Source organism: Saccopteryx leptura, chromosome 1 (genome assembly GCF_036850995.1).
Source record: "Saccopteryx leptura isolate mSacLep1 chromosome 1, mSacLep1_pri_phased_curated, whole genome shotgun sequence".
Classification (NCBI taxonomy): Eukaryota; Metazoa; Chordata; class Mammalia; order Chiroptera; family Emballonuridae; genus Saccopteryx; species Saccopteryx leptura.
Window position 1 is genome coordinate 26525610 of NC_089503.1, and position 23336 is coordinate 26548945.

The following is a 23336-nucleotide window of genomic DNA, read 5'->3' on the forward strand; positions in this document are numbered from 1 at the left end:
GGCAACCCTGTATTATAGCCCCGTCTAAACAGTAAGGTTCCTAAGAATGGCCCAACGCTTTCACCAATGAAAGGAAACGGTGATTAAGCCAAGAGGCAACACATCTCAGAGACATCCCCCTCAAAGGCCTAAATGCTTAGTTATTAGGCAGGCTCACTTAACCAGAGTGCTGTATCTCCCCAAAGTCCCTACATAGCTCAGCTTTCACTCTATTCCTCAATTTACCAGACTTTGCCACATTTCAGGGCCGGGGTACGTGGGGCTGCGGTGGACCAACACTGCAGGCTTTAGGCTCTGGGTGGGCAGAGGTCAAGGCAAGGGGTTCCTGTGAGCCCGTGGGAGCCCCACCCAGGACCCTGAAATAGTAACCGCTCAACAGACTGCTCATAAACTGGCCAGGAAGCACTTTGAACTTGAGGATGTTATGTCTCCGTATCTTCTGTGCTCCAAATCTATGTTTTCTTTGTTCTTGCTAACGTTTACTAGTCATTGAAAAATGAATTGTTTGACTCAGTTAACGAGGGAGAAGAACAATGTGTTTTACAGTATTTATTTCAACAGGGATTAAGAAAATTGTCTGCAGAGTCAACTTCAAAAACTCAATTGTGGACTTAAAAGCTCCTCAGTTATTACCACAACAAACACAGGGATCTGAGGGTCTGTTTCCTGGACCACAGACTCGGCAGAGAGAACTGTCTCCTCCTGCCAGGGGGAGGGAGGACCGGGGGAAAGCTAAGCTCAGTGGTTAATTAAACGGGCGGCATTTGCTTCAACCACATCTGAAGGACAGGACCAAGGGCCCACTGCCGTCACCCAAAAGCGACTGACCAGCTTCGGTGCAGGAAATGAAGCAGTCTGTCTCCAGGAGGACCTGAGGAATGTAGCCTTTAATCCATTTCAAGTCTGTGAAGTTGGCCCCTCTCCCACCTCAAAGGGTTCTTGAGAAAATACATCAACGAGAAAGTCCTCGTCACCAGCCCTCGCGGTTCCCATCTGCTCCCCATCCCACCGTGGTTACCGCTCACTTCCTCCACCAGCATCCCAGCCTCGTGGGCCCCTTGTCTTCCCAGCTCCACTGCCCTGGCAACCAGGCACCTGGGGAAGCAGAGCTGCCCCGGGACTTCCTCTGTTCCAGCACGGAGGGCGCCGGGCCCCAAGCCTCTCGGCAAACCATCCGTCCCAGTAACAAGCACTGCTTCCTTTGTGGCCTGGGACATGCTCGCAGCCCCGCCCTGTGCGTGGCCAGCTGCAAGTCCCTGCCCTGTCTCAGAGTCCCTTCAACAAGGGAGCCCGAGACAAAGTGCCCCACGTGCAGCCACGTTCTGGAGCGAGGACCTGCTCCGTGAGGCTGGAGAGGAAGGAAGGGGCCGCCACTCTGGGCAGGGGCAGCAGGTCCGGTTCCTCAGTCTTGCCTGCCTTTGCCCAGCCTCTAGGATTCGGAAGACCTGAAGTTTCAGACTTCCTCCAGACTCAGCTCGGTGCTGGTGGCAGGACTGACTGTCTCTTCCTCCCTATAAAGGCTCCCTGGGCAGGGTGACCTCCTGTCCAGCACCCAAGCCTTCCTTTTGTGTCCTGTAACTGCTGCAGCCATCACCTCGCTGTGGATGGCGCCCCAAACCTCCCATCTGGCAATAAACATCTTTCTCCTGAGGCCTCGTGGACAGCTATGTCTGAACAACCCCCTCGCTCAAACTCTGCAGGGCTGAGGATTAATGTTATAGACTACACGTTATGTCCCCTGCAAACCCGAATCTCTAAAGGGGCAGGATTAGGAGGTGGGGCCTTTGGGAGGTGATTAGGCCACACATCCCATCATGATGGGATTTCTCTGTGTGTGCACCCACCGAAGAAGGCCACGTGAGGGCATAAACCGGAAGAGGGCCCATACCGAGACCCTGACCGTGCTGGGACCCTGGATCTTGGACTTCCGGAACTGAGAGAAATAAGTTTCTGTTGTTTAAGCAACGCAGTCGATGGAATTCTGGTACAGCAGCCCAAACTGACTGAGATTTAGAGGCTCACTCGGATTCAGGTTGGATGTTTTTGGCAAAAGACCTCATGGTGGTGACGTGTGTTCCCGCTGTCCTATCAGAAGGCAGATGAGATTCGACTGCCTCTTTTCTTGTGATGCTCAAACTGACTTGATGCAATGGAAAAAAAGAAAAGAAAGAAAAGAAAACAACAACAAAAAAGAAAACCTGGACAGAATGCAGGTAGCAACTATTTTCAGATTCTGAAAAGAAAATTGGAGCAGGCCAACTGGGGAAGAAAACCAAAATTCAAACCATCACCGAACAGGTGGTTTCTCCCTCTCGGCTTCCCAGGAAACGGAAAAGTGTGAGAGCGCACGTGGGGGGAAAGCAACTCCATCAGGTTCTTTGTGAATTTCCAAGCTGGTCCTCAGACACACAGGCATAGAACTGACCCAGTGCATGCCAGAGATGATGAGAAGTGAACTCACACACCACTGCCCAGGGCCCCGACTGACCACTGGGAGGCGTCCAGGCAGGGCAGATCCAAACAGCCCTGCAAAAAACCTAGTTCCAAAGCTATGGCAACTGCAGCCCATAGAGGGCTGCCAGGAACTTGTGGCCTGACCCGACAAAAACAGAAGCATTCTACGTAAGATTTTAACAAAACCCAGAGTGTCAACCAGAATAACCAAAATACCAAGAATATAATCCAAAATTACTTGCCATATGAAAAAATCAGGAAAACCTCAATTCTTACGGCAAAAGGTAATCAACAGACATCAACGCCAAGACAAGGCAGATGTTGAAATTGTGTGATGAAGACTTAAAAGCAGCTATTACACAAATACTCTCACGAGCAATCACAGTTCCTCTTGAGGCAAATGAATAAAAGAAAGTCTCAGCAAAAAGCAGAAGATATAAAGAAGAGCCAAAAGGAAATGTTAGAACAAAATGCAGTAGCCAAAATAATAAAGAACCCACACTAGCTGGGCTTAAAAGCAGACCGAGAAAAAAGTCAACTTGCCAAAAGATAGAAATCATCCAATCTAAACAATAAAAAAAAATTAAAAGACTGATTAAAAGCTGAACAGAGCTTCAGGGACCTGTGGACCATAACAAAAGATCTAAAGTTGTTATCAGAATCCCATAAGAAAAGGAGAAAGAGTGCAGTACTGAACAAAAATATTTGAAGAAGCCTAACCAGCAGTGGCACAGTGGATAAAGTGTTGACCTGGGATGCTGAGGATCCAGGTTCAAAACCTGAAGGTTGCTGGCTTGAGCACAGGCTCACCAGCTTGAGCATAGGGTCAATGGCTTGAGTGTGGTATCATAGACATGACCCAACGGTCCCTGGCTTGAGCCCAAAAGTTGCTGGCTTGATGCCCAAGGTCACTGGCTTAAGCCTAAAGGTCGCTGGTTTGAGCAAGGGGTCACTGGCTTGGCTAGAGCTTCCCAGTCAAGGCACATATGAGAAAGCAATCAATGACCAACTAAGGTGCCACAACTATGAATTGATGTTTCTCATCTCTCTCTATTCCTATTTGTCTATCCCTAGCTCTCTCTCTTCTCTCAAAAAAAAAAAAATTGAAGAAATAATAGCTGAAAGTGTACTAAGTATGGCAAAAGAGAAAAGCCTACACATTCAAACAGAACTCTAAACAGGATGAACTCAAAGAAATCCTCATACTCAGACACACGATAATCCAACTGCTGCAAACTGAAAAAAAAAAAAAATCTTCGAAGCAGCCAGAGAAAAACGATGTATTCTCTATGGAAAAACAATATGAATGACTGTAAACCTCCCATCGGAAACCATCGCAGCCAGAGGACGTGGCATGACATTTTTAAAGTACTTAAAGAAAACGAACTGTCAACCCAGACTTCTATACGCAGTTAAAATATCCTTCAGGAATGACGGTGAAATGAAGACCTTCTTAGATGAAGGAAAACGAAGGGAATTTGTTGCTGGCGGACCTGTTTTAGAAAGAATTGCGAAAGGAAGTCCTCCAGACAGAAGGACGACGATATCACAAGGACAGCTGGAACATCAGGAATGAAGGGTGAGCAACCAAAATGGTAAATATCTGGGTAAATATTCTTCTCCTCTGGAGTCCTTTAAAGTACATTAGGAAATTAAAAGCAAACATGAAAACACTGTCTCTTGGAGTTTTTAATGTACACAGAGGTACTGAGACAACTATAACATAAAGTGATCTACAGAGTGACAGTGGGATCTACATCCCATTCTAAGAGGTGCGATATTGATTCAAAGCCGTCTGTGGAGACTGCCTGCTGGTCCAGCGGTTTTCAGCCTGATCCATCCATTACAAAACTCCCCATCAATTTTTCACCTAATGGTTTCAGCAGCCATTGGTGACTCATTTCTTAATTACCGGTTACAAAAGAGAGATACCCTCCTTCTCTCGTTCTTCTATTATTGCTGGTATTCTTCAATTAAAAAAAACAAACAAACAACTTTCTTCAGTCAGGTATTTAATTACTCAGAAATAAAATTCATATAGGGAAGGGAGGGAATATGTTTGATTCTTTCCTTTTATTTACCAGTTTTCAAAACAGTGAGTTAGAACCACTCTTTTTTATATGGTAGATATGTCAAAGGGAAATCCTGGCTTCATTTGGAATGGATATGATGTACTCAGACAATTCAAGACCCATGTCCAAACACTGAAATCATACAGGGTCTTTAACTATGGCAGGGAGTATATAGGGCCACGATCATTAAGAATGCACATTATAATGTGTCACACTTGCTTTTTAGTGCCATTGGGGTACCCTCTGGTATGTATGTACAAATACATGTAACATACATATAATTCTCCTCTTAGACTATAAGATCCCCACAACAGCCGGAAGCAGAGACCAAGCTAACACACACTAAATGAGATGTAAAAGCAGCATGTCCTTTTTACAAAGATGGTGCTAGAAGTAAAGAAGGAAGTCTCTGCCCCTCCCAAAGCCAAGGCCAAGGCAAAGGCTTCAAAGGCAAAGAAAGCAATGTTGAAGGTCATCCACAGACACATCAATCAATCAATCAATCAATCACACCAAGATCCACACATCACCCACTTTCTGATGGCCCAAGACACTGCAGCTCCGAAGGCAGCCCAAATACCCTCGAAAGAGCACCCCGGGAGAAAGAAGCTTGACCACTGTGCCATCATCGAGTCCCCCCCAACTACCGAGTCAGCCGTGCAGAAGATGGAAGACAATCTCGTGTTCACTGTGGATGTCAAGGCCAACAGGCACCAGATCACACAGGCTGTGAGGAAGCTCGATGACATGGCCAAGGTCAACACCCTGATCAGGCCCGATGGAGAGAAGAAAGCATATGTTCCACCGCCTCCCGACCAGGATGCACTGGATGTTGCCAAAAAAATTGGGTTCATCTAAATTGAGTCCAGCTGGCTAATTCTAAATATAAAAATTTTTACAGTGTCAAAAAAAGAAGTATGTCCTTGGACATCCTAAGCCAAAGGCGAAATCCTGGTAATCCTGGTAATCTTCCCCTTAATCACTCACAGTTTTAAGTCACTACATGTTGTTTTTGTTTGTTTGTTTCTTTTAGTGAGAGGAGGGGAGGCAGAGACAGACTCCTGCATGCGCCCGATGGGACCGGATCCATCAGGCAAGCCCACCGCGGTGGGGGGTGTGTGTGTGATGCTCTGCCCATCTACGGCATTGTTCCCTTGCCTCTCTTGCATCCAGAGCCATTTTTTAGTGCCTGAGGCAGAGGCCATAGAGCCATCCTCCCGGGGCCAAATTGCTCCTATCTATCTAGCCATGGCTGCAGGAGGGGAGGAGGAGGGTGGGGGAGAGAGAGAGAGAGAGAGAGAGAGAGGGAAAGAGAGAGAGAGAGAAGAGAGAGAGAGAGAAGCAAGAGGGGAGGGGAGGGATAGAGAAGCAGATGGGTGATTCTCCTGTGTGCCCTGACCAGGAATCGAACCCGGGACATCCACATGCCAGGCCGATGCTCTACCCCTGGTCACTATATGTTTGTATAGCCAACTACTCTGTGCCAGCCACTACACTAAGCACTTTTCGGAAATTCTCGCCTCTCACAACAACCCCGGAAGCGGGCTCTCAGCACTGCGTCTACAGACAGGTGAACCGCTGTGCAGAGAGATCACACAGCGGGCCCATCTCCTGCTTAGCTCAGGTAAACAGGAATCTGCGGTCAGATCCTCAGCTCCAGAGCCACTTGCTCAACCAGGCCCCGACCCTCTTAGCCACAGGCAGCCTGCCCGGAGAGCTGGGCTTCCGCCACTGTGCTATCCACTCTATCATCTAGTGGCTGTGCTCTGTTTCTGCCATTCGAGGCCCAGAAGATGAAACAAGGCGTCAGGAGAAGGCACAAGGGAGAGTTACAAACTCCCTGTGTCCCTGCTGGGCGGGCAGAGCAACAACTGTTCGCTGGAAAGACATAAATAACACAGGAGACAGCCACCCTCCTCTTCAGGGACCTAAAATAGAACCGACGGAATAAGGGAAAATCAGTTTGTCAAAACAATCGCTGAAGTCACCAAAACTTAAGTTTTGAAGAAAAAAACCCAATAATGTGAGAAAATGGTCACAGCAAAAAGGACAGAGAATTAAGCACATCAGAGAAGACAGGAAGTGATGGAGGGTGCGGAGGAGACAGGACTGGCACAAAATAGCCCAAATATTAACAATGTTTCGGTCTGGGCAGTTTTGTTTCCTTCTTTATACTTTTGTATATTTTATAATGTGCTTTTAATAAGCAGAAGAAAAAATGTTATTAAAATATGCAAAAAAAAATATGCAGACACAGAAAATAACTATAAATCTGTCCAGAGCTGACTATAGTTACAAAGGCTACAGCAGTCTAAACATTTAAGGCTGAAGAAGAAACGGCAGGGAGCAGAGTGACCAGCAGCAGGTACAAAGCCGCCTGCTGGGAGAGATGGAACATACAGTATGAGAGGTGGGGTAAGGCGCTTAAAGGTCACTGAACCCCTGTGTGTGAAGAGATGCTGGCAGGGAAGAGGCTGTATGTATCCAGGCCAAGGAGTCGTAGTGCTCAACTGCTAGGAGACAAAGTGGGGTAGAAAGAAAAAGAGGTGTGTGTGTGTGTTGATGCCATGGAATATTATACAACAGGTAAAAGAAGCAGGTGGTTATAAATAAACAACTTTAATTTTCTGTACTGTTTGAATGTTTCCTCAAAAATATATTCTTGTAGCCCTGGCCAGTTGGCTCAGCGGTAGAGCGTCGGCCTGGCGAGCAGGAGTCCCAGGTTGGATTCCCGGCCAGGGCACACAGGAGAAGCACCCATCTGCTTCTCCACCCCTCCCCCTCTCCTTCCTCTCTGTCTCTCTCTTCCCTTCCCACAGCCAAGGCTCCACTGGAGCAAAGATGGCCCGAGTACTGAGGATGGCTCTGTAGCCTCTGCCTCAGGTGCTAGAATGGCTCTGGATGCAACAGAGCGATGCCCCAGAGGGGCAGAGCATCACCCCCTGGTGGCATGCCGGGTGGATCCCGGTCGGGCGCATGCGGGAGTCTGTCTGACTGCCTCCCCATTTCCAGCTTCGGAAAAATGAAAAAAAAAATTCTTGTAGTATGTATATAATTCATATATAAACATCTTTAAAAAAAGAATTCAAGCTAAGAAGGAAAGCAAGCCTACAACCTTGGGGTGTGGAGTGGGAGAGTTGATCAGAGGAGAGCCTGCACAGCCTGGACCTGGTCCTGCGACCTCTGCACTGTGTGACACTGGGTGGGTTCACTTACCTCTCTGCACCTCAGATTCCTCACCTGTGAACAGGGATCTTATACCTGCACTTGCACGGCCATCTTTAGAAATGAAACAAAGTGTTGCCCAAGGCCCAGTGCATTCAGGAGAATCCCCAATAAACAGTAGCTGAGCATTTACACAAGACAGAAGTGGTGAAGAACGGAGTCCGGTTCAGAGCAGGAAATGCCTGAGCCTGTGGGTGGAAGGAGCCCGAAGGCGACAGCAGCCAGCATGGAGGCGGCGGGCGGCCGAGTGCACAAGGGTGACCGTGAGCGAGAGAGCGAGCGCCTGGCACTTACTGCAGTTCTCCTCGTCGCTGCCGTCGGGGCAGTCCTCAAACCCATTGCACCGGAAGCGGCCGATGATGCAGTGGATGCCGCTGGCGCAGGGGAAGAAGGTCGGGCCGCACTTCGACTTAGCCTTGGCTGTGGGAGGAAGAACAGGCCAAAGGGCAAGATGTCAGGTGGCGAAGTTTCCGACTGCGGCACAGCCACCCCGCTAACTCTGAGCGCGCACAGGGCCCTCCTACACTCACCTGGGAGTCTGCGGGAGGCTCTCACCACCCCTACCAGCCACCCCGCTAACTCTGAGCGTGCACAGGGCCCTCCTACACTCACCTGGGAGCCTGTGGGAGGCTCTCACCCCCACCACCAGCACCCCGCTAACTCTGAGTGTGCACAGGGCCCTCCTACACTCACCTGGGAGTCTGCGGGAGGCTCTCACCACCACCAGCCACCCCGCTAACTCTGAGCGTGCACAGGGCCCTCCTACACTCACCTGGGAGTCTGCGGGAGGCTCTCACCACCCCCGCCAGCCACCCCGCTAACTCTGAGCGTGCACAGGGCCCTCCTACACTCACCTGGGAGTCTGCGGGAGGCTCTCACCACCCCCACCACCAGCCACCCCGCTAACTCTGAGCGTGCACAGGGCCCTCCTACACTCACCTGGGAGTCTGCAGGAGGCTCTCACCCCCACCGCCAGCCACCCCGCTACCCAGCCAGACTGGAAGCCCCATGTACCATCCTCCAGGAGGGAAGCGGTTAATCCCACAGAGGCCCAGGCAGCCCCTGCACCAGCAGGGCTCAATCAGAATGTGACAAACAGGAATGAATGGGTGAGTAGATGGATGATGGATGGAGCCTGGTCTCAAGGTGCTAATGAGCCATTCAGAATTCATTCCCTGACTGTCAAAGTAATCAGCTATATTCACCAGCGCTGACGATGCTCGATGGAGCGGCCAGTCTTCACAAGGATCATCCCTTCTAGTCCACCCAGCAACCACCCGAGGGGACGGCGTGCAGGAAAGAATGAACACACCAGGCCCGGGACTGCTCTCCTTAGAGAAGCTTGCTGGCAAGGTTGGCCCTTGCTTGGCTGGCATCTGGGAACTTGGATTTCAGTAGGGTTCACACCACTGTCTCATAAGAATGAATCACTGTACCCAAACTGTTTATGCCAGTGGTTCTCAACCTTTCTAATGCCATGACCCCGCAATACAGTTCCTCATGTTGCGGTGACCCCAAACCAAAAAATAATTTTGGTGGCTACTTCATAACTGTAATTTTGCTACAGTTATGATTCGGAATGTAAATACCTGATATGCATTATGTATTTTCCGATGGCTTTAGGCGACCCCACTGGGGTTGCAACCCACAGGTTGAGAACCACTGGTTTATGCAAACAGTGCCGTTTATGCGGAACACCTGCTTTTTTTGCTGGGAGTTTGGGAGAGGGTGCCTATGTGACCAGCTGCCAGTAACATCCCTGGACACTGAGTCTCTAATGAGCTTCTGCAGGAGAAGACATTTCACACGTGCTGTCACACTTGTTGCTGGGGGACTGGGTGCCTCGGTGTGAACCCCCGGGAGTACACTCCTGGAGGTCTGACCTTGGCTTCACTGCGGACTTCGTTCACCTCCCCCCTTTGTTGGTTCTGCTCTGGATCGTATAATAAATCGTAGCTGTTACGACTGCAGGCTGAATTCAAGGAGCCCTCCTATAGCAAATCACCCAATGCAGGGACAGTCTTCAGGACCCCTGACAAAGATGGGTGCAGCTCTCACCCCCGTTTCACAGATGTGCTGTGAGAGGTGAGGCGACCTGCCCGTGGTCACACAGCTGGGGCAACCGGCACTGGCGCGAGGCCCCAGGCACTCAGCATCCAGCAACCGTGCTCTCAACCAACCCAACCGTGTTGCCTTTTTGCCAAAGGCTGTCACTTCTCGAAACAGAAGCCAGACGCCAGCTCAAAGAAAACCTCTTCCACTCCTACTACACAAACCGTTTGACAAGAAACGGCTGTAACCTGGCCTTGATTGAGTGTCCCGCGAACCCAACAGCCCTGCAGTGTAGTGCCCTTGCCCGTTAACAGTGCCGGCTGCTCTGGCTGCTGACGGACGAGGTAAGATTGGGTCTGGCGCTGCATCCCAGGTAGCAGATCCCACCTACATGCCCCTTGTCTCCTGTCTCAGAGGCAGGGCTCAGGGTCCTCCCAGGAGGGGCATTTCTTTGGAACAGACAGGCAGTCAGTCTACTACATGCTTCTGCCATCAGCAGCAGGCCACCTTTAGCAGCAGCTGATCCACAATCAAGAGGGTCTGAGGGCCTGGGACAGGCCTCGGTTTTAAAAGACCACATGGCTTTGTTTCAACCTGGAACTTCTGTAATGGGGCTGGTGTGCCCTTCCCAGAGCACAGATCTGGGACCGAGTTCAAACTGTGGCTCCATTTGTTGATGACCGTGGGCAAGTTTTTAACTATAACTGAGCCTCAGTTTCCTTAATCAGTAAATTGAAGCTAATGTTTACTTTATAGGGCTCCAGACACTATTCAATAAGATAATCTATATAAAATGTTTAGCACAGAGCATAGCATACAATAGCGATCAATTAGAGACCCATGTTTATGCTATGTATCATTATCATCATCATCAAAAGGCTTAGATAATTCTAAAACCAACCCTTGAGCTATTAAATATGATTTTCCCGATCACCAAAGTTTAAAACGCTCATAACGAATAAGCTCTGTGAACTGCGGTGAACGACCTCCAGGACAGACGATCAAGTGGGAAAAGCAAAACGCGAAGAGCACGCGAGTCCTCTCATCCTCCCCGGGGAAAGAGGAGGAGGAGACATGGGGAAAGATACACAGATCGGCTCATCTGTGCAAAAAAAAAATACAGGAAGAATAAACCAGACACTAAAGACACTGGTTACCAACAGCGGGTGGGAAGAACGGGGCAATGGGAATGGAACCAGGTGGCAGGGATGAGAAGGCAGCACATTCCCCTGAGTCTGTTTGTGTAATTCCAGCTCCTAGAACCATGATAATATTTTAAATACCCCAAAAGAAAAAAAATTAAAATCAACTGTGTTGTACGTGTGTGTGTGTGTGTATGGACTAAAAATGCAACATAAACAGCAACCAATGCACATAACTATATTACTGGTGAAGAATACCACCTGTATTTTTGACGGGGATGGCAAAGAAAAGAACTAGCCTAAGTAAGTACAGTATTGTTATTTGGACTGGATTCTATAAGGCTACAGAAAGAAAAAAAAAAGAATTGTACACACAACGGTATTCTAGTTGTATCTGTTTGTCACAGGGCATGAATCAGAAATTCTGAAATTAGCTTTGTGAGTGCCAGGGCTGAAGAAATAAGTAAATATATTGCAGATAGTGAGAACAAGGTTTTTTGCTTTCAGATTGAAAAGTTACAAATAAGGAAAGTGGGAAGGCTGAAATGAACCCTGGGGCTTTGGACTGGATTTGAAGGCATCAATATGAACTCAAGGTTTGGATGGATGGATGGATGAAAGTAGGAGTGGGGTGAGGGAGGGAGGGAGGGTGGGAGGGAAGGAGGAACAAAGGAAAGGAAGGAAGGAAGGAAGGAAGGAAGGACTGATTTGTGTGTGTGGGGGGGTGGTTAATGTATATACATATGTCCTAGCTCCATCTATTAAGAAAGACTGGAGCAATCAATGCACCTCAACAGCAATGAGCATACCCAGCACCCAGATCTTGGTTTCTAAATACCATTTCCAATTAATGGAACCGGGCTTCGTCGAAGAAGTGGTTGATTCCAGGGAGAAAATACAAGATAAACCTGGAATGTCTAATGTGGCCAGAAAGTAAAGAAGTGTTCAAGACATGATGGAGGCATGTCAAAAGGGCACAGGAGTCAACCAGAAGGCATTCCGAATGGCCAAAGGTAGAAAAATTTGAGGAACAAGACAAACAGCAGGAGTACTGGCTTGCAACCCAGAGAATAAAATAAATATATGTGAGTTCAAACTGGTATCACCAATTGTTGAATAAATAAGTAAATGAGGGAGAAGGGAAACTTCTTCTTTACAAAAGAATTCCAATTAATAAATGTAGAAGGGATGTGGGAAATACAAAGTTGCCCTTAAGCAAACACCATGGTAATAACTATTACAGGCAAGATCTCGCGAGGGATGCTCAAATTAAAAGAACCAACCAGCCTTGCCCTGGTCACTCCTTTAGGGGTAAGGGAAGAAAGATTGACCATAGGCCTTTTGCCATCTAAACTGAGAGGCCTCCTTGTAAACCTCAATACATCACTCCTCCATTCAGAAATTTGCTGCCTTCCCATCACCTTAAAAAAGGCCTAAAGTCACAGCATCATGCAGCTCCAGACCTCTCCAATCTCATGCCTACCCACTCTTCACGATCTGGCTCTGCTGGCCTCCTGTTCCCCCCGAGGGCCTGTTAGGCAGAGTTCCACCTCAGTACCTTTGCACCTGCTGTTCCCTCTGCCTGGAATGCCTTTCTCCCAGGGGTCAGCATGATTCACTCCTCATTTATTTAGGTCTCTTTAACCACCGTCCTGTCAACAGCAGAAACCTCGCCTCCCACCCACAGTCACTCAAGCCCTTGCTCTGCTTTTCTTCCTTTTCCTTCATAAGAAAGATGTCACCAGCTTCGTGTTGGGCTGTTTAGCACTAAACATATACTCTGTTGAATATTTTCATCTATCACTTTTTTTTTTTCAGAGACAGAGCGAGAGTTAGAGAGAGGGATAGACAGGAACAGACAGACAGGAACGAAGAGATGAGAAGCATCAATCATTAGTTTTTCGTTGCAACGCCTCAGTTGTTCATTGATTGCTTCTCATATGTGCCTTGACCACGGGCTTTCAGCAGACCGAGTAACCCCTTGCTCGAGCCAGCGACCTTGGGCTCAAGCTGGTGAGCTTTTGCTCAAACCAGATGAGCCCGCGCTCAAGCTGGCAACTTCAAGGTCTCAAACCTGGGTCTTCCGCATCCCAGTCCGACGCTCTATCCACTGCACCACTGCCTGGTCAGGCTCATCCATCACTTTTGAAGGCACTGTGCTACACAGGGCCTCCAATGGAGGTCTAATAAATGCCTGCTGAAAATACAAATGAACCTATAAAAGGAGGGAGTGAGTTTGGGCAATAATAATTAGCATTTACTGAATACTTAGTATGGGCTAAACATTGTGCTCCATGTATTAAAACATCATCTTGTGGACTCCTCACAAAACCCATTTTAAAGATAAGATAACCGAGGTCCAAAACTGAAGTAGCTTGACCCTGCTAATAGAGTCGTGCCTCAAACTCTGCCCTTGACCCCCCTGGTCTACTGCCCCCCTAGGTTATTTCTAAGGCCCGGCCCAGTTCCAACGGACTAGACCCTCTAAGACAAAGAGAGAAGAAAGAAAGTGAGACTATGAATAATTATAAATGAATCATCTTCCTTTCAATTAACCAGCTCCTTGTCCCTGGCCCTACACCCTCTCCAGGAATTAGTCACGAGACTCCCTGCCATGTTGGGGTGCTCAGATGGCTGCCTCTACAAGGCGGGGGCCTGTCCGGCTGTGATTTACATCTGCACCACCAGCCGCCTGCTAAGGCGACCGCCACCCCAGATCACAGGCGGCCTGCCGAGCACCTGGCAGAGGCTCCCAGAGAAGCCAGTCGCTGACAACAGCTGTCGGCTGCTCCCTGCCGGCACAACCCACCGTGGGGCGCAGCGGGGTCCTGGACAAAGTCTGGCCATTCCCCCATTTCCACGAAGGGGAAATTTCAGCATGAACCTCAGCAGCCCTGGCAGAAGGTGGACTGTGTGTCTCCAGTCGCACTGCCAAAGGCAGACGGGGTGACGCCATGCTGCTGAACACGTAGTTACATACATCGCTTCGCAAGGAGCTGCTCCAGGAACTTTTGAAAGCGGCAGTGTTGGCCAGCAAGACAGGGATTAGGGCTCTCCTGGGGGATGGTTTATTTCCTGATCTGAGGCCTTCCCCTCATTAGAACCTGGTTATTATAGTTCCGAATTTCACGGGTTAGAAAAAATTTTTTTAAAGTTTTTTTTTTCTTTTAACCAGATGGGAGTGGACAAAGGATTAACATGGTTGTCGACTTTCTAGTTTAGCAGCAAAGACATAAACAAGTCTGTGATAACCTCTATTTACCATTGCCCTACATGGAAAGCTGCTCTAGCATCCAAAATGAGGGAAGGACAGAGCCGTCGGGCCAGTGTTTGGGGATCGTGCCAGGGTTATGGGGACCCAGAGACACTGCACTGCTGCCAGGTTGTGATGCCCTCAGAACAAAGGCCTGACCTTGAACCTCTGGGGCACAGCAGGCAGTCCACACAGGGTCATTCAAAAATTACTCCTCCCATTTCACAGATAAGAAAAACTGAGGCCCTGGCCGGTTGGCTCAGCGGTAGAGCGTCGGCCTAGCGTGCGGAGGACCCGGGTTCGATTCCCGGCCAGGGCACACAGGAGAAGCGCCCATTTGCTTCTCCACCCCTCCGCCGCGCTTTCCTCTCTGTCTCTCTCTTCCCCTCCCGCAGCCAAGGCTCCATTGGAGCAAAGATGGCCCGGGCACTGGGGATGGCTCTGTGGCCTCTGCCTCAGGCGCTAGAGTGGCTCTGGTCGCAACATGGCGACACCCAGGATGGGCAGAGCATCGCCCCCTGGTGGGCAGAGCGTCGCCCCTGGTGGGCGTGCCGGGTGGATCCCGGTCGGGCGCATGCGGGAGTCTGTCTGACTGTCTCTCCCTGTTTCCAGCTTCAGAAAAATGAAAAAAAAAAATAATAATAAATAAATAAATAAATAAAAGAAAAGAAAAACTGAGGCCCAAGGAGGCAAGTGGGGACTTACCCAAAGTCACATAGCTACCCAGGGCCAAACCGCTTTAGTGCCCAGTTCTCATGGCCGGAGGCTACACTGCGCTTTCGGCGTGGAGCTGTAAGACCACACCCTGCCCAGGGCCGCCTCAGGCATCAGACTCAGGGAGGCCCCAGGAAAAGGAGTCAGGAGTCTGAACGCCCTCTTCCAGATGGCCAGAACATTCCAGGCCTTGGAGAGAAACCCTCCTCACCAGGCCTCATGCCTGTGGCTCCCAGTCTGCTCAGGAAGGGCTCAGGGCTGTCGCTGGTCCTGGACGAGAACGGCTGTCACAGTGTGGGCCTGCTATCTGCAGCTGCTGCCCAGACTCTCCCGATGTCAAAACCACACCAACAAGCTGGCCAGGGGCTGCCATCCCAGAGCCTCCGTTCAGCCAGAACAGCCATGAACCGGCTCATCAGACCTCAGCATCTCACAAGCTGTGACGACAGCTGCAGCCACAGACCCATATTCAGGGTCTCTCTTCCAGACCTCGGTGTTGGCCAAATGAGCAACAGCTGCCACCTCCACCTGCCCCCGGATGCTGCCAGTGTGTGCCCGGGACAGCCCAGGGAACCAGAAGCAGGAGCCTTAAGCTCTTACGCATAATTACTAGCCTTGTTTTGTAAACTCAAGACATTCCTCACTGAGAAAAATTCAAACGATAGAGAAACATACAGAAGCAAATGTAAAAATTAGCCCAGATTGCTGCCCCCCCCCCCCCCGGGAAACCCACGATGGCCACTTTGGTTAGCACGCTCCTGAAGCAGTCTCATACACTACAGTGTGCAGATGGACAGCCTCGGACCTCAGTAAAATGCAGCAGGCCTGGCGTGGAGCCTGGGATTCTGCACTCCTAACACGCCCCCGGGCAACGTGGCTGCTGCCGGTTCCAAGCCCTTCACTAGCAAAGGGCCGCTGTCTTATTCACTCATCTCCCTCCCGTACCCAGCACAGTGCCTGACATGTGAGCTACTGAGTAACTACTGACCGAATTAATCAACAGAAATCAGAGTATACCTGATTCAGTGCACCTATGAAATAGTGTGCTATTCTGAATCCACAATATTTTGTGACACGTTTTCCTGTTGGTATCTACAGGTCCACACCATTCCTTTTGATGGCTAGGGGTCACTTGACTGCATCGACGCATGCACAAGGCCCATTACTGGTGGATATTTGGGGTGTTTTCAATAAACAATGCACATCTGGACCCATATTTTATTTTTCCCACTTGTACAGTATCTTTTTGAGGTATAACCGCGAGGTCAAAGGCATACAAATTTCACACATTGGCATCCTTTTGAGTATTGACTGCCTCCTCCCTGAAGAACTGGTACCGTCTTCTGGCCCCAGGTGGCTACAGGGAAAGCGTCCAGCCCAGGGGTGTCCGAGATGGGCCGACTATCCGCTGCTTCCGCCTAGGAGCACGCAGACTGAGAACACCCCACGGGTCCTCTGCGTTTGAGTTAAGTCGGTCCTTCGCTGCTGCTGGTGCTCATTAGTCTCCATCTATCTCTGCCTCGCTTCATTTTAACATCTGTGCATTTCATCGCTTTGCAGAGTAGGGGACATGCCTATCCTGTCAAGGAGACCACGACTCTTCCTTTTATCTCTTCACGCGTGCACTGGGTGCAGGGCATCAATCCTGCTGGGTTGACTTCCCTGGGTTACACTGACCACGGGCTAATGCCGAGCGTCCCTCCTCCCAGGAGCCACTGCCTGGGCTGGCTTTCCCAGGCTGTACTTCCCCTCCATCTTAAGGCAGTGCTGGTCAACCTGGTCCCTCCCGCCCACTAGGGGGCACTCCAGCTTTCATGGTGGGCGGTAGCGGAGCAACCAAAGTATAAGTAAAAAGATAGATTGAACTAGAATAAGTTGTTTTATAAAGATTTATTCTGCCAAACTTGGCAAAAATCCGACATAAAGTACTTGGTAAGTAATTATTATTATATGTTTTAACTTGCTGTAACTCTGCTTTATAAATTTTATAAAGTGAAGTTACTTCCCTACTTTATAAATCACCATGACTGTGGAACTGGTGGGTGGTTAGAAAATTGTACTACTAACAGAGATACAAAAGTGGGCGGTAGGTATAAAAAGGTTGACTACCCCTGATCTAAGGGCTGGTCCCTGACCCTCCTCCCCCCCAAGGGCTGTCCCATTTTCCAATATCTCCCCAGAATTTCCTGTCCTAGAGGGTGTTTCATGAAGAAGGGGATCAGTGATCCTCCCGAGTAGAATCCAGGCCTGTTTGTGAAAATGTAAATTCTTGCACCTCTCCCCACGGGAATCTGCATTTTTATGAAACATCCAGAAGATTCCTATGAACACTAACACGCACATACCCGACTCAGACAGATTCTCCAGCGGCCACTCCAAGAACTCTGGCTACAAGGTCAGTACGGGACACACTCTGATCACACGCCCTCGTGCCACGTCTAACGCATCCCAGAGAGTGAGCTGCCATGAGAAGGGTGCCCACCCACCAGGCAACCACAGGCTCTTCAGAATCTTTCCCCATTTCACAGCTTCTCTCTTCTTCCACAGTCATGAGCAAGATACAAAATAACTCCTTCACACAGACAGCTGGAGGCTCACAAACAGGTGCTGCCCCAGCAAAAAGGCCCATGTAGAACTTCAAAACTCTTCAGTAGTTCTGTCACTTTTTAAGGATTAACACTTCACCTGTGCACAACACAAACTAGGGTCAAAGGGACCAAAAATGTTTTGTACTGCCCCCTCTTGGCCAACAACAAAATAATCCCGACCCCCTACTGTCTGTCAAGCCCTCAGTCAGTCATGTGACAACAGCGCTTCCTGACAGCGGAGGACACCGGCCAAGTAGATGAGCCTGTGCATGCAGTGTCGAGAGCGCCCTGATGGGGGAGCTAGAGGACACTCAATTCCAAACTGGGGAGGAGGCCGAGGTCAGAAAAGGATTCTCAGAGGAAAGCCAGCCTCCGTGGGGAGAACACACACACCACCCACTCCTAAGGTGGAAACCAATGTGATGCTCAGACAGCCAGAGACCTTACTCATTTAGTTACTCGTTCGACTAATACTGATTCACAAATTCTGTGTCACACCTGCAAAGAATGAGGATGCAGCCCTGGCCGGTTGGCTCAGCGGTAGAGCGTCGGCCTAGCGTGCGGAGGACCCGGGTTCGATTCCCGGCCAGGGCACACAGGAGAAGCGCCGATTTGCTTCTCCACCCCTCCGCCGCGCTTTCCTCTCTGTCTCTCTCTTCCCCTCCTGCAGCCAAGGCTCCATTGGAGCAAAGATGGCCCGGGCGCTGGGCATGGCTCTGTGGCCTCTGCCTCAGGCGCTAGAGTGGCTTTGGTCCCAACATGGCGACGCCCAGGATGGGCAGAGCATCGCCCCCTGGTGGGCAGAGCGTCGCCCCTGGTGGGCGTGCCGGGTGGATCCCGGTCGGGCGCATGCGGGAGTCTGTCTGACTGTCTCTCCCTGTTTCCAGCTTCAGAAAAATGAAAACAAACAAACAAACAAAAAAAGAATGAGGATGCCGAGGACACAGCCGGGCCGCAGGTGAGAGCTTAGTGCTGGCGGGATTGTGGAGTGAAGGCAGTTCCAAGAAGGGGAACAGCTGGTGCAGAGGCCGGAGGCGGGAACGAGGTGGCGGTGGGAGAGCCGAAAGCCGGTCAGTAGGAACTGGCTTCTCGTATCAGAAAAAGTCCCTGGTACCTCTTCGTTAATTAAAAAAAAAAAAAAAAAGTAAAAAGCCAATTTCTCAGAAGAAATGTGCTAGGAGCTAGTTGCAATTCAGCTCACGCTAAAGACGTGAGAACTGTAAGTACTACACTAAAGTGTAAATTAGAAAAAAATCAAATTAGAAAACTCACATAACATGAATCACGATGCACCCAGCCCCCACAGTGATTGCCTACCCAAGGCCATCGCCGGCTGCAGACTTCCCCAAAACGCCTGAATCCGAAATCGCTGGCGGATTCAGTCCCCTGGATCATTTTGTAAAAAGTCAAACTGTGGTTCCTTTTCAAAGTCAAAAAATGACTTCATGGTTGGAAGCAAGAAAGCAAAGAAGGCTTTATAAAAAACGGCTTTAAAAAGCAATATGCCCAGATCCTCTGAAAGGGAAATGGGGGTGGGGGGTGGGAAACAGGGCTTTTATTTTGTTCCCAAATAACAGACAAACAGCCCAGCAAGCCAAATCCACACCTAAAATTGAAGCCTTTATAAATTCATTATTGCTTGATCAAAAAAGTCCTTTGCTTGTTCCAGCAGTTCAACTCTGCGTGACTACTGGTGTGGACTCCAAGTTTTATTGCTCAGATACCACAATGTATTATTTCTTCCTAAAATGTCATATTGGCTATTTCAGAGATACACACCAGGGAGTGGAGAAAGCAAAAGCCCACAAGCTAACTAGACCATAAACATAGAAAGAAGACATCTAGTTGAAAGGGCTTTACCAGAAGATTCTCAGACAGGAAATTCTTTCTAAACATTTCCTCTTTTATAACTAGAACAGGAGGTCTATAGCCTTGGGGCTAAGAGGTCAGAAGGGCTTAGGGTTCAAGAGCATCTGGGTTCTGTCCTGGTCCTACCACGTAACAGCTGAGACCTTGGACAAGTCACTTGACCTCTCTTGGCCTCAGTGTCCCCATCTGTAAAGGGGGCATAAAGATAGCACAAACCTCATCAGGGGCTGGAAAATACTATGAGATGCTGCATGCAGAGAAAGCAACATGATGCTTGATATCTAGCAGGGAGGCAGTCATATCTTCCTGTAGAGCCAGGAGCCACCTGGCCATGCGCACGCAGGTTCTCATCAGATTCGGGCAGACGGTAGAGAAACAGTGGGGCCAAAACACGGTGGGCCATTCCTTTATTCAAGACTCACACTGGACACTGGCCGACAAGCAAACAAACACACAGGGCTCCCAAAGCCACTGACACATTGTCCAGTTCCACAACCAGGAGAATCTTCCTGGTTCCTCCTAGAATCAAAGTCCCAAAGCCCCTCACCTCTGGTTCCCATCTGCCAACATGGCTTCTTACTCTGCAAAACTGGCTTCTCTCTCTTTCCCTGCCATCTTGGCTTCTTTCTCCTTCTCCTTCTTCCTCTCCTTTCTTTTTAAAACTTTTCTGGCGTGAAAACCTCTCCTCCAGCAATATTAGCATAACAGTGACCCTCCCCAAGCAGGAAGGTAATGAGCAATTTCACAGATCACATACCTGGCTCTGCCCAGCACCATTTTTTTTTTCTTTTGAAGCTGGAAACAGGGAGAGACAGTCAGACAGACGCCCGCATGCGCCCGACCGGGATCCACCCGGCACGCCCACCAGGGGGCGACGCTCTGCCCACCAGGGGGCGATGCTCTGCCCCTCCGGAGCCTCGCTCTGCCGCTACCAGAGCCACTCCAGCGCCTGGGGCAGAGGCCAAGGAGCCATCCCCAGCGCCCGGGCCATTTTTGCTCCAATGGAGCCTTGGCTGCGGGAGGGGAAGAGAGAGACAGAGAGGAAGGAGGGGGGTGGAGAAGCAAATGGGCGCTTCTCCTATGTGCCCTGGCCGGGAATCGAACCCGGGTCCCCCGCATGCCAGGCTGACGCTCTACCGCTGAGCGAACCGGCCAGGGCCCAGCACCATTTTTAACAATAAAAGTGAGCAAACTCAAAAATCGTATTTTACAAACTCATTTGCCCAACACTTCCCCTCCCTAACATGGTTCATGGTTCTACAAACTGCTCTTCTTCACATATCGGTCCTGAGAAAAATGAGGCGGAGCCCATGTAATGTTTACACTGTTTAAGACCTTGCTCGTTCAATTATTAGTTTTGTTTTGTTACTGCTAGAGCAGCGGTTCTCAACCTGTGGGTCGTGACCCCAGCGGGGGTCAAACGACCAAAACACAGGGGTCGCCTAAAGCCATCGGAAAATACATATTTCCGATGGCTTTAGCCGCTCAGAAGCCGCGCTACCGTCTGCAGCAGCGCTATTCAGCTTGAACGCACGCCGTTATGGACGTGCGTTCCAAACTGTCCACAGCAGCACATTACGTGTGTCCGGCGCTTGCTGACGTCATCAGTGGGCGGGTGCAGCAAGCGCCGGAGGTCAGAAGCCTAGGAGGCGGAGAGGCAAGAGGCGGAGAGCCAAGAGAGCCTGCGAGACAGCCTGCTGGTGTAAAAAGGTTAATAATGTAAAAACAGTACACACACCATACACACAATACTGTGTAAGTGTAAGGTGCTTTGTGTGTAATCATTACACAGTACACAAAGCAGCTTACACTTACACAAAGCACCATACATTTACACAGTGTGAACTACATCGGCCTTATACTATAAGAGACCACTATAAGATGTAGTTCACACTGTTCCCCAATGTATAATTATCTCCCATATCTCCCACTATTTTCCCATATTCTGAATGAGGAAACTGCTGAAATCAGCGGTTTCCAGCATTGAATCCGCCTCCTATTGATTTCATTGGGAGTGCGGCGGATTTTGTGGAAGAGAGCTCCCGAGAATCTCGGATTACCACAAAATCCGCCACAGCCTCCTTTTGATTTCAATAAGAGGCGTAGAAATGACAGTTTCCGACACATTTCTTCCTCTCCTATTCAAGTCAGTGGGAGGCCGCAGCAGATTCCGCTCAAATATAGAGCATGTTGCTTAATTTTTTTTCACACTAGAACTTTTCCTAGAGCAGAAAAATTCCAAAGGTAGAATCCGCCACCCCCAATAGACTGAAATAGGCCTCACACTGAGGAATCTGCTGTGCGGATTCTGCAGTGTAAAAGATCTGCCTCCTATAGAAGTCTATTGGGGGTGGCGGATTCTACCTTTGGAATTTTTCTGCTCTAGGAAAAGTTCTAGTGTGAAAAAAAATTAAGCAACATGCTCTATATTTGAGCGGAATCTGCTGCGGCCTCCCACTGACTTGAATAGGAGAGGAAGAAATGTGTCGGAACTGCACTTCTGCCGTACACGGGATCTCTCTTCTGCGGAATCCACGGGTCTCCCATTGAAGTAAATGAGATGTGGATTCCACTGCAGAAACCGCTGCTTTATAGTGTAAAAGAGCCCTGAAAGATACCATGCTGTGCAAAACTGCAGTGTATCTTATGACGTAGTTCACACTGTTCTACATAGAAAACTTGCCACTAATCTGGAAAAAACAGATCCATTAGTTAAGCAGCTATTTATGGAATGGTAGCCCCAATACACTAGGTAAGGAGGTCCATTAGTAATAAATATTTCTCAATACATAATTAAATATTGTTTTTGTGATTAATCACTATGTTTAAATTATGTTTGATTTTTAGCAATGAGAATACATAATGCATATCAGGTATTTACATTCCAAATCATAACTGTAGTAAAATTACAGTTATGAAGTAGCCACCAAAATTATTTTTTGGTTTGGGGTCACCGCAACATGAGGAACTGTATTGCGGGGTCACGGCATTAGAAAGGTTGAGAACCACTGTGTTAGAGGCTTTAGCCACACATAGGACCAAGTGTGGAAGTTGCAAAGAGAATGAAACATTCAAACACAACTGCTGCTAGCAAGAAGCCCCTAGCTAAGGAACACCTGGTCAAGAAGAAAGAACAAAAAAGGGCAATAAACTGAGAATTGCAAGATGTGATAAGTGCATTCTAAGCTGTACAAACATTTGTCTTTCAACACTGTATTGCAGTAGTTAAGAATGTAGGGTTCCATGTCAGCCTGCCTGGGTTCAAATACTGGTTCCATCTCCCACTGGCTATGCTTTATGGCAAGTCATTTCACCTGTCTGTGCCTCGTTTTCCCCATCAGGAAAGGGCGACATTAACAGTACTTTTTGAGTTGTTGTGGGGATCAAATGAGACAATATGATAGTTGCTTAGTCTTTCTCTGGAACTCAGCATTAGCTATAATAATTAATACTGTATTAGCTACCATTATATACAATATATTAAATACTAGCTATTATTTGAGGTTACACAGTAAAATATAGTATTATGTAATAGTGTTATATAGTATCACACAGTATTATTACACAGTATCAGCTATTTTACTACTGTTATTATTTATTACTATTATTTTCAAACAGTTGTTGTCCATCAGCGGATGCTCAATCGATCTGTGGGGGATGGCCAGAGTGCAAAAGACACTCAAAAAACCCAGTGTGACTCCCTCAGCCTGGGGACCCAGGGGGCATGGCACAAAGGAGTGCTATTTCAGTTGGGTATGAAAGACCAGTAGGAATATATTGGTGAAAAGGAATAGGGAAGGGCACTCCAGGCAAGGACTAATGTGAACAAAAGCTCTGAGCTGTAAGAGGACCTGGCAGAAGCCAGGGCATCTGGAATGCAGAGTGTGCGGCAGGCAAGGCTGGGAGAGAGGCAGGCCGGAGTTCAAACTCTTCCCCCAAGAGCCAGCAGACATCTTTATAAAGGAAA

At 48.9% G+C, this 23336-nt stretch overlaps 1 protein-coding gene and 1 pseudogene across 3 annotated transcripts in view; one reads left to right on the forward strand and one right to left on the reverse strand.

The window, feature by feature from the left end:
- The window catches only part of LDLRAD3 (low density lipoprotein receptor class A domain containing 3), a 245789-nt gene that overhangs the window by 116992 nt on the left and 105461 nt on the right, over nucleotides 1-23336 (reverse strand). For all 3 annotated transcript variants that reach the window (XM_066363137.1, XM_066363129.1, XM_066363139.1), the window contains exon 3: nucleotides 8046-8171. In XM_066363137.1, coding sequence (XP_066219234.1) covers nucleotides 8046-8171 — 126 coding nt within the window. The remainder of the gene's footprint in view (nucleotides 1-8045; nucleotides 8172-23336) is intronic.
- LOC136388714 (large ribosomal subunit protein uL23 pseudogene) lies at nucleotides 4908-5384 on the forward strand (annotated as a pseudogene).